The sequence below is a fragment of the Halyomorpha halys genome, unplaced genomic scaffold (assembly GCF_000696795.3).
Source record: "Halyomorpha halys isolate HHAL.00 unplaced genomic scaffold, Hhal_1.1 Scaffold803.1, whole genome shotgun sequence".
Taxonomy (NCBI): Eukaryota; Metazoa; Arthropoda; class Insecta; order Hemiptera; family Pentatomidae; genus Halyomorpha; species Halyomorpha halys.
The window spans coordinates 248,571-260,699 of record NW_027115654.1 but is presented as its reverse complement, the minus strand read 5'-3'; the positions used below and the strand labels follow the sequence as shown (position 1 = coordinate 260,699).

The 12,129-nt window shown below is 30.5% G+C and overlaps 1 protein-coding gene across 2 annotated transcripts in view; it reads left to right on the top strand.

The window, feature by feature from the left end:
- The first annotated feature begins 809 nt into the window (after nt 1-809).
- LKRSDH (lysine ketoglutarate reductase/saccharopine dehydrogenase) overlaps nt 810-12,129 on the top strand; it is a 25,921-nt gene continuing 14,601 nt past the window's right edge. The window contains exons 1-9 of one of the 2 annotated variants that reach the window (XM_014429498.3): nt 810-939; nt 1,172-1,318; nt 4,569-4,745; nt 4,823-4,975; nt 6,828-6,955; nt 7,045-7,142; nt 10,338-10,465; nt 10,780-11,054; nt 11,858-12,029. In XM_014429498.3, coding sequence (XP_014284984.1) covers nt 892-939; nt 1,172-1,318; nt 4,569-4,745; nt 4,823-4,975; nt 6,828-6,955; nt 7,045-7,142; nt 10,338-10,465; nt 10,780-11,054; nt 11,858-12,029 — 1,326 coding nt within the window. In that variant the 5' untranslated portion in view covers nt 810-891. Of the gene's footprint in view, nt 940-1,171; nt 1,319-4,568; nt 4,746-4,819; nt 4,976-6,827; nt 6,956-7,044; nt 7,143-10,337; nt 10,466-10,779; nt 11,055-11,857; nt 12,030-12,129 lie in introns of those variants that run through there. The other variant, XM_024359392.2, reaches the window with a different exon arrangement.

Here is a 12,129-nt window from a genome sequence, read left to right as displayed (position 1 = left end):
GTGTTTGGCGTTTAGGTCACCTAGTATGATGTGTTGTCTGTCGTTCTCGATGTCACAGAGAAAAGTCTTGAGTGTGTCCGGTTTGGCACTGGGGCTTCGGTAGACGCAAGTGATTTTTTAGGAGTGTTCTAGTCTTTCTTGTATTGTGATGGCTGTTATCTGGTTTTTTGTTCTCTACATTGAAGGCTTAAAATTCTGACCGTAACGTTGGCGCTGATAAATAGGTTTTTACTTATTTCTGTTCTTCAGCAACTTAACTGTTGTTTAGCAACTTATCTTATAATGCCACACTGACAAACCAAGATTCATATTTGGCTGCATATATACATCCATTTCTTATTTTTTATATATTTAATTTGTTTCTTAATTTTCTAGGATATCAGAAATATTTTATTAAATAGATATTTATTAAATATCTAGAAGGTCAGAAAAAAAAAAAAAACTGTTCTTCACTTACCGCATTCCCAACCATTTCATTTGTTCGCGGATGTATAGCATTCAATTATTTTGTCATGATGTTTAATGTATTTACTTATTCAATTACTATTACTGAAATATAAGCAATTAAATGTCATATATTTTAATTATTAGTGATGCATAAGTAACTATTATATTTTCGCGCCTATACTCTGGTTTTTCTTTACATTATACCTTTTTATTAAATTTTTTTTAACATTTCAAATAATTCTAAAGTCAGAAACAATTTTATTTTTAAATGTAATATCAAAGTATTCAAGACATTATCATGCGTCCATTTTTAGTTTGGAATCATCATCTAATACAGCTATATCTGAAATTCTTATCAAAGGTCGATAGGGCAGGGATAATAGTGTATGCATTCATTCATTATATAGTAGTGACCTTATTGCTGTTCTACAACACACCAGCGAGATGAAACCCGGAATTGGAAATAAATTTTTTATGAATAGTACAAAATTTGTAAGTACCATAAAAAATAAATATATATATGAAATAATAAACATTTCTTAAGATTATAAATATAAATAATTGACTGTATTATTTTAAATTATGAAAAGATACTAGATATAGAAGATAGCTAATGACTATTTTTGTTTCTTTTGACCGCAACCCTGACCATCTTTTTCATAATTTCTTTTTTAATTGGATCAAAAGTTTAAAACATTTCCATAATGAATATTTTATTATCTAGCGCGGTAAAGTAATAGCAATAAGGAGAGAAGACCAATCAGTATGGGAGAGAAGGGCTGCTTTGGCACCTGTCCACGTGAGGAAACTTACACGAGCGGGGGTGAAGGTAATCGTCCAACCCGCTAACAGGAGGGCATATCCCACTCAGGTAAGTCTTCTTTATACTATTTAGTATAAATTCACTTTTTCTCACATAGGAGTATTTTTAATTTTCCTAGGAAGCAGTTTATTCTTTAAACAATGAAGCTGTTGATATGAAAAGAGAGTACCTTTAGAATATTATCAATACTCTGTATTTACTTATAAAATGTTTCGGAGAGTTTCTTTATTTTTTAGAACTATTATTCCTGCAATTGTAATATTTGTCAACAATTTATGTATATAATTAAAATATACTCAATTTTACCTTATAGTCAAATATATCCATTTTCTTTTCGAAACGTTATCTTCATAGTTACATAATTAAAAATCTAACACACCCAACACGCCACTGTTTAAACAATATCATTCACTGTTGATGCATTCATCTGTCCCTTTAGCACAAATCAATGTTAAATTATTCTAGGTATTATCTCACTGGACATATCCTATATACCTGTGTACTATTTGTCTACCTCTTCCCCCCTTTAATATGTCTGTACTTAATAAATTTAGTTAATCAGGTTGAATATTATAGTTTTGAATTGAAGAACTTTATTATTTAATGGTTTGGCTAATTCCATCGGTCTCTACATATTTGTCCTGTTTATTATGTCTGTATAGTGTGTATTTAAGTTTCTTGTGTCAGTTATAGCTTATTATCTGTAAACTCTATCAAAATTGGTAAACAATCCTATTAGTAAATGTTTTATTCAAATATTATCAATAGCATAGGGTGTTTAATAATTTAGTAAGTAGCCTTTAAAAAAAAAAACTTTTTTATTTCAACTAAAGTAAGATCTATATTACCTTAAGGCTAACTGATATAAATTGAATATTATATTAAAAACATATTATATTATTCCAAAGATAACTTCCGAAAAAGCTGACACATGTCATTTTTTACCAACCGATCTAGATTAGTCGGTTCCAGGGTGCTAAGTGAGAAACGTGTCTGGTAACTCAAGTCGGATTGTATACTGAATGATGGCCAGTCAAAGACTTTTAAAATTGTATTGATTTTAACCCAAACTTTTTTAGGTTTATTTTTTAATTCAGGGTTCACTTTAAACCTGTGACGATCCTGAATTAAGAGATACATACAGAGCAGTCCAAAGCGTTCGGGTTTTCCGCTAAAGCCATGGACTTGATGCTCTTCACCGATAATGCTGGATTCATAAGAGCAGATTTATTATTAGAGAAGGAAAAGTATTCACGCTTTATACAATAAAGTTGTATTGCACATCTTCCTAATTGTGATCGGATATTTTAGGTTACCAAAATTTTAGAAGTTTGTCCAGTGAAGTGATTGGAATTGTAAACAATCAAACAGTCACATTTTTAAAGCAACATTTGATCAAATCTCATAAGGAAAGAAATTCAAGAATTTCTCTTATGTTGCTTGAAATGACTAGCGTGGCAAGCCACTTTTTCATTTACAAATTTTACAACCAAATAACATGACACTACTATGGGTATGAATATCATAAACGTGAAAGATAATGATGCTGAATACAGAGGTAAAAGGGAGAGGGCTAGAGGAACCTCTGGGATCACAGACATGGCCATCCAAATGTCAGTAACACCAGTTCTTCTTCTTCACTTCTGTTGCTACAGAACGAACACTCAGTAGGTTTTGGATACTGTAAAAATAAATAAATGAAAAAATAAAAGGTGTCTATTTCTGTGCGATTAGAAACTGATGAATGCTCTCAACATCAGAAGAAGAAAAGAAAGAGTGAATCACCCAAAGTTCAAAGTACTAATGATCCAGGGGAATACCAGGAACAAAAGCGATTATGATTATGATGAAGTGATGAAGCGATGAAGATTATGATGACAGTGGTGATTGAAATGTCAATGAAGACGTTTAGGAACCAATATGGTGCCCTCTGAAGTGAAGAACGTGGCGAAGAAGAAATCGAAATTGTACAACTTTAGATAATAAAATTATGTAATTACAAGGACCGTGGGATTACCAACTGTTGTTCTAAATTTTCATATGCAGTTAATTTGTTATATGTTCTTTCATTAATTATGTTTTATGTTGAAAACGTACAAAAGTTATTAAATCTTATCTTGTTTAAAGTAACTATTATTGAATAGTTACCTATTACTGAACGGTACCTGCTCCATACCGTACGTAATAAAAGGAATATTTACTTTATTTATTCCCGGAACTTTATGATTTCTTGGGATATTCTTTCGATAAATATTCCTTCCATGAATTTAAGTTCTCGGGCATTTTACATCACTGAGTATAATGCTTACCGGTAATGAAACCATCAATGATCCACAATCAAATATTTCTGTTTCCATCATTCTAGTTGGTGAAGCCACATTCTTCAATCAACCTCTCTTTGGCCTTCAAGTACGCTATAGGGGTTACCCCTAGTTGAATAAATAAAGTATCAAAATTTGTTTTTTCTGTGATTTCAAATTGCATAGTGACATTAGCTATAGGTTAGGTAGTATATTGCTTTGCTGTGATCAGATTATTTACTCTTTGAGTGTTTGAACGTACTAATCTGTCGAATTTATTGAATGCCATGCCACACAGTGAGATAAATAAAATATGTAGGAATATTTTATAATAAGTAGAAGAGTTTGTTCATTTCGTTGGTTATGGAACAAATTATATGTTAGACTTATAGACTTATCTAGGATAACTTTACGCCCGTGTCACAGCCTTCACCCCACACGCCTCGATAAGCCATTATCTAGTACCAGTATTTTATTGTATAATATAATAATTATAAATTAGTAACATTTAACCCGAAAATAACTCAGTTTAAAAGAAGGTATAAAATTAAGTTTAGATTATTATAAATTAATTAAAATACAATTTAAGAAGCATTATTTAAATTAAATTACCTGTGTAATATAACAACTATGTCGTGACTCAATCAAACTTTTTAAAACTTTCAAAATTAAATATTTTAGATTTAAAATAAGTTTTCAAACCTATTTTCCGCCATTCTCTTGGTTGTAATAAAAAAAATGTATAAGTGGATGTTAGAAATTTCTCTTATTTTTTCCCTAAAAAAAATAAAACGGTAAAACCGAAGAGGCTGGGAGTGCTGCCATCCACTGTGACCTTTAGCTTTAAGTAGCGATAAAAATAGATGTTGTAATTGTTATTATAAAATCAGAATTATATAATTTTTTTTTTCAAATTTCAACATGTTGGGAGCCATAATATGGATTATTGTAAATTGTGAACGTAAACAACAAATTATTAATAAATAAATTTTTTCTAGGCTTATTTAAAAGCTGGTGCTATCATCCAAGAAGATATTTCTGAAGCATCAGTTATATTTGGTATAAAACAGGTTCCTGTAGATTTGCTAATGCCTAACAAAACATACTGTATGTTTTCACATACCATTAAAGCTCAAGAATCCAATATGCCAATGCTTGACGCAATGCTAGAGAAGGTAAATTCTTTAACAATAAAAACTCATCGTATTAAAAAAGTATACATCGTGATTAATGTAACATTTTTTTGTAGTAGAATATTAGATTGATAGATTATGAAAAATTGGTTGATGAAGTCGGACAAAGAGTGGTAGCGTTTGGAAAATGGGCTGGAGTGGCTGGAATGCTGAATATATTTCATGGACTTGGTTTAAGGCTTCTTGCTCTCGGTCACCATACCCCATTTATGGTAAGTTGATATACTTTTTATAAGAAACATTGCTTACATGTCATAGTTATTAAATAATCACACAGATTTTATCGATTTCAAATGAATGACTTGCAGTAAACAATTATCTTAAATCACGGACTATATTATGTTTGTAGAAGCTTCGTTATTGCTAATACTAATTTCATAAATTATTTTTTGGATCAACATTTTTTTCAACATTTATATCTTCTATTCACGTACTTAGTTTTTCAAATAAACCCGGAATAATTAAATAATTTAGAGTTTCCAGTAGTTGGATTCCTGGATTTAAATCTCGTAAAGCCTTGCGGTGGCAACGAGGAGGGATACTCCTTATCATCCTCTCGTTACCCTTAGTGGCTATTGCAAGCGACTGCAATATTCAAGACTGATGAAGGAATTTACTATTTGTTTTATTACGTAGACGGAAATCATATGTAAAGTAAAAGCTATGAGGATATTACAATGATAGTAGTATTAGTTTAGTATGCTTTATTTCGATAATGTAAATATCTTGCAAATACAATTACGTCATATTGTATATACGCAATATTCAAGACTGATGAAGGAATTTACTATTTGTTTTATTACGTAGACGGAAATCATATGTAAAGTAAAAGCTATGAGGGTATTACAATGATAGTAGTATTAGTTTAGTATGCTTTATTTCGATAATGTAAATATCTTGCAAATACAATTACGTCATATTGCACTATTCTAAAGCGGCAGGGCTCAAAAACCACTTTACCTATAGCTTTAAGATACACACAAGTGCACTTATGTCATTCTTGCAATCTTAAATATCCCGTACTTATTTCAATAAATGGTACAAGTCCTTAGTATTTTTTTTTTTTTTTTTTGAGTTGTGTTAATATAGAGAAAACGTTTTTTATCACTTTTTCAAGATAAAATAATCTTGACTTATACCACTACCATTCTACACCCTCATTTCGAAGAAGTGTGTTGTAACTTCGTAATTTTTAGTTTGAAACATTGAATTATATAACTTTAGAAAAGGTTTAACAAAATACATGGAAAAAGAAATTTTAATCTTTTATCGATATGTACATATATTTTATTAGAATTAATAGAAAAAAGTTTATGAACTTTATAAATAAATATTCATTTAACTATTAATACAGGTAAATAATATATATTAATATTTAAGGGTACCGATGACCTTTAACATGTGGGTTAATGCTTTGCTTAGTTACGTTTGTGGAGCTATTGTTTACTGTAATATATTACTTAAAACACGAGTCAAAGACTAAAATTATCATTAACAATGAAAGTAGTATTATTCATATTAAATTAACTATATCAAATTAACAAAATATAACGCACAACTCATTTTATAAAAAGGATTATGCTACATTATAATAGGAATATTTATTAATGAAGTTACCCCACCAAGTCTCAATAATTTAATTTCTGGGAATCTGTTGCAGGAATTCCAATTAAAAATGTTGGAGTGGTTTTACTCAGAGAAAATGTTTTTTTTGTTTTTTTTTTATACAAACTTATATTTATATTTTCTAAGAGCTAACTAATATAATAGTTGTGAATTAAATGAAATGAATGAACTAACATAATAGTCAAAATACATACGATCCTTCAAACGATACAGCATTTTTAGTATGCATTATTAATATAAGAATTAGCTTATTATTTTTTTTTCGATTGATCATTATAACTGATATTTAGTAAATAGCCTGTTACTTTATTTACATCTTTTGAAGTCCTAGTAGCGAATCATAACATAAAGGGAAGTAAAATAAGGAAAAGGGAACATCATTATTTCACGAATGTGTTGAAAAGAAATATTTTAATAATCATGTTAAATATTTTTCAGCATATAGGTCCCGCCCACAACTACAGGAATTCATCAATGGCCAACCAATCAGTCAGAGACATCGGTTATGAGATAGCTTTAGGGATGTTACCCAAATCCATTGGGCCACTAACATTTGTTTTTACTGGGTAATGCCTAACTATCAAGAATTTAATTATTGTAGTTAAATAATTACATAATAGAAATTAATAATAATTATGTAATCCTAACCTTGCAGGTCTGGTAATGTATCTCAGGGTGCTCAGGAGGTTTTTCAAGAATTACCCCATGAATATGTACCGCCTGAAATGTTACAAAAAGTTGCTGAACATGGAGGTGATTGAAATTATAAATATTTCCAGATAATACTAACATCATTTCGCTTATGTAAAATAGCACAAATATTTCATTCATATGTTATACAACAGAGTTACACCAAGACGTATAAGATCTGCAAATCAATGACATAGTTAATCCAGAAACTACCAAATTTTCATAGATAAGTATACAAATGTTATATAGTTAGAAAAAGAGAGGCAATGAAAAACATCATTTTAGTAAACATTGTAAATAAGGTTGCTCCATAATGTATTGTAACTTTCCATTCTCATCGTGCTTTGATACATTCGAATTTCCTAGAAACCGCAGTATTTGTGAAAATTTCAACTAAATTGAAACAACAGTAACGGACATAACAACTAAACGTATTTTTATTTTTGATTACCTTGCAGTTCTATTCTTTTTCTATAGTTTTTTTTTCGATTCGGATTTGACCTTTTCTGTTTACTTCAGCTGAGTTTTAAGAATTTTCGGGAAAACTAAGTTTGCCGATGTAAAGCAACAGATAAGTTCCATTGTTCGATAGACTTGTAGACAAACTAAGAAGTGAAAGATCTTCGTTAGAAAATCAGAATTTACCCAAGGTTAAAAATTCCTGTTTTATTTTAAATTTAGAATTCCTTAAAATTATTTAGGAATTTTTAAATCGCTATTCCTCGTTTAAAATTTAGTAACAGTTTTAGTGAAAAAGGAAAAATTATTAGAAGTCGCCGAGAAACACGAATGAAATGTATAGAGTTCGGAACTCGAGGAGGGCGACAAATGAAGAAGTAGATTAAGGGTTATACTCCTGCCCCATCCCCTGGTCTTGGTACCAACCACTTATCTCCTAGCCTCGGCCGTTAATTTTTACCGTATTTTTACAATCATTATACATTACCGAAAATAAATCTATTTGCGCAGGAGTGTTTTATTTGCTTGTTGGTGGTTATAGCTGTCTAAAGTTTAAAGTAACCTATATAAAGATATTTTTTTATCCTCAATTAATGACAAAAAATTAATAAACCAATTAGAGTGAACTTAATATGTTTGTAGAAGACTAATCCGTTTACAGGTCGAAAATTTATGATTCCGTCTATAAATGAGACGAAAAGTAAATTTTCTGTCATCCCTTGAATGAAATTTCACTACATTTGGTACCTTTAACCTCAATGCATATGGCAGAGTATCCTACCGTTGGACAAAACATTTTTGTACACAGTTCGTAAAGTATTTAATTTACGACATGTACTGTTCTAACATTCATTAAAAAAACTAATCAGCCAAAGATATTGGATAGCTTTAGAATTCTTAAGATTTTAACCACCCTCCGTTTGACCGTAACAACAGATATTTTGATGAAAGTAGCACTAATAATGAGTTATAGATTGCCATCCGTGCGTGTGGCAGTGAGTAATACATACTTACTCGCTGTTAATATGGTTTATTTTTATTTTTATTTACCAGCAAGTAAATAACACAGAACAAGGTTTGTTATTTTTTTTATTTACTTTTTCTTTGTTACAAAATATATTTTATATCAAAAATACATAATATTGCTTATTTGAACAATTCTATTGTATAGAATTCAATATATAATATTGTTTCTTTAAAAACAATTTTGATCCTTTTTCTCAACTTTATTCTTTTTAAACTTCCAACGTTTCGACCACTTAGGTCATTTTCAAGGATTCCTTTACTTTGTTTTCATTTTTTCCTTTAAAATTCTTTAAATGCCGGCTAATTGCCTTTGTCCCATAAATTCTTCTATAAAATACCTTCCCAAATTTAAAACTTTTACTAACCACTTTTCTTACTATTATTTTCATTTGCAAACTCCAAACAGAACTTACCTTAAGTTTGCATGTTGTTTATTAATGCAGTTGTTACTAAGCAAACAAATTGAATAATAATATTCTAATGCAATCGTTTAAAGAATTAATTTTAAATAAAATAAAAATATGTTAAAATCTTGCGTTATATTAAAAGTTTCATTTCCTAACAGGAATTTAAAATAATAAAAATAAATATATGAAATATAATAAGAAACTAATTTGCATTCGGAACTAGCAATATTTTTAGAGATTGTTTCATAAGATTTTTTTTTTCCGATCTCTCTAAAACAGAAAAGAAACAGTTAATTAGTGAGTACTTTACTGTGAAAAAAGAATAAATCGTGTTGAATATTACCTTTTACTACCTTTGGTATTTAAAGGTTACCTGTAATGTTTATTTGATACTTATGAAATATCCATTCTAAATAGTACCATTTTTAAAAACCGGAGGTGAGGGGCCTCCTCTTTCATAAGAAATTTGCTCTTCAAACCTTTATCCTCCTCAAAGTAGACGAAAATATATAATGGTTCTGACACCGCTATCTACTGGTCTACAGTAACTAGTACAGCCACCAAAACCGTTACGAGCCAACATGACGAACCTAGGTGCAGCAATGAGAACTACTACAGCTATCGTGTATTGATATATTTATTGTTTCTTGTAAATAATTTAACTTAACTTGTATTTGACCATTTATTATATTATATTTCTAAATGTATCATTTGAAGCAATAAAAATTACAAAATGATCTTCTGATCCACAAAAAGTACAGATCATCTATCGATGGCGTTTAATAGCCCTAGATAGATAAATTAGCGCAACATGATTAATCAAAGTGTGAATCTCTTCTTCACGAAATTCTCCTCTTTAGGAGGCAGTGAGTAACTAACTTAGTTATACACTTAGTGGATCATTATATTTTAATGTTATTTTTAGAAATGTATATTCGAATCTCTCTTTCTCCCTAAATCTTTTCTTCCTTTCTTAAGGACCCACAGATGGTTTCTGTAGGACTAGCTATCTCTTTCACGACTGTAGGATAGTTCCCTACAGAGTGAAGTTTCCTTCTTGCAAGGACCTAAAGCTAGTTCCTGTAGGACTTGTCATACCCTTCACGTAGACTGGTTCCCGGCGGAGTTTATATCCTCCAAGGATTTACGGCTAGTTCCCATAAAACTCATCCTGCAGTTCATCTCCTATCTACCAACACTACTGAGCACGCATTGCCGAGGCCTTCTGATTTAGAGTACCTCATGTCATCAATTGGAGTCAGGACTAAATAATTATACACAACCACCTCGACAATGTAATTAACGTCTAAAAATCTTAAGAATAATAAAGCAATTATTTTTATTTATGATTTTTTTTATTTTTAAGCTCATAACAAAGTTTATGGATGTGAGGTTCGACGCAGACATTATCTAGAAAGGAAGTCCGGAGGTGGTTTTGACCACGATGAATACGAAAAATCTCCAGACGACTACATTTCTACATTTAGTAAAAAAGTAAGAATACGAACATCGATAGCATTACGTTTTTATGATTTTGCATATAATAAGTAACTGTTAAAATAAAACCTTTCCATATTATCAATAGTGGATATTCTGCAAACCTACCTACTAATTTATAAACCTCCTGGCAGTATAAACTAATACTATTATCAAATCTTCTTGTTATCAAGTAATAAAAAAAAACATTAAAATTTTAAAAAATTGATAATTTATAATTATAGCAATAATGAAATTTATGAATAACTTATATTCCATATTGGCAGTTTTAAAATGTTTCACAATTTTTTTTTTTTTGTTATTTCTTCCAGATAGCACCGTATGCCTCCGTTATAGTAAATGGTATATATTGGGCTGTTGGTTCACCGAAACTATTGACATTGCCGGATGCAAAAGCCCTGCTGCGGCCAATGCACGCCCCCTGGCTGCCGTGTTCGGAAGGGGCTCCAACATTGCCGCATAGGCTCCTTGCCATCTGTGACATCAGTGCTGACCCAGGAGGCTCTATTGAGTTCATGAACGAATGTACGACCATCGACACCCCCTTTTGTCTTTACGATGCCGACAGGAACAAGGACACCAAAAGGTTTTCTATTTATTACTTATTGAGATTTACAAAGTACATAAAAACACAGGATGCAAATTTAGTCTTTGATTAATGCGATATTTGAATAAACTATCAGTTGATAGTCCTTAGTTAAAATATACCAAAGCCAACTTATTTAAGACTTTCACTGAATCGTTTAAATTCGATTGGGAAAGAAGGATAGGAACTAGTGGATTTGTATGGGTTAGGAGTTTACATTTAAAGGGTATCTATTTCATTGTTATAATGGACATTGTTAGGAATGGTCAACAGAAGAATAAGGTAGTTTAATGAAGCTAAACTAAACGCCAAATCTAAACTCTGTGTACCTTAGTATATTAAGTATATTAGTATAGTCACGTGAATGCGGATAATAGTAACGAATAGGCTTTTGTATAGTAAATAGGAGAAAAGAATCTTCTTATTTTTTCTTCATTTTCAATTCACCAAAACATACTTTTTATTTTTTCGGGATATGGAAAGTGCAGTCAATAGATGTGTCAAGAAACTTTCGCCAAGGAGTAAATACAATTGACATCTTATTAAAAATACGTTCTGCTTTTCATTAATTGGTAGTATTCTAATCAGCGGTAGCTGTATATTTCAATCGCACAGAACTACAATTTTCTCCAAGAAGACGCGTCAATGCAAATTTTCTCTATCTCAATTAATATTAAATTTTGATTTATTCATCCCAATGGATGTTCAATTATTTGGATTGTTTACAACCTCAATTAAAAGAAAGTAATATTTTATTTAAATTATAAATTACAAATTAATATGATTTTCCTTTTGCATTACAGCTTTAAAGGTCCTGGCGTTCTGGTATGTTCGATCGACAATATGCCTACCCAGCTACCAAAAGAGTCAACAGATTTTTTTGGGGAACTTGTTCTACCTTACGTTAGTGATATAATAGCCTCTGATGCCACTAAGCCACTTGAAGAGCACAGCTTTCAAACACCAGTATATAATGTAAGGGTTTTTCAGATATCTTAGTAAAATGATAATTAATGATTCATATTATAGTAATAGGTCAATAGAATGAATAAAAAGTAGCTTCTAAACCAAATCT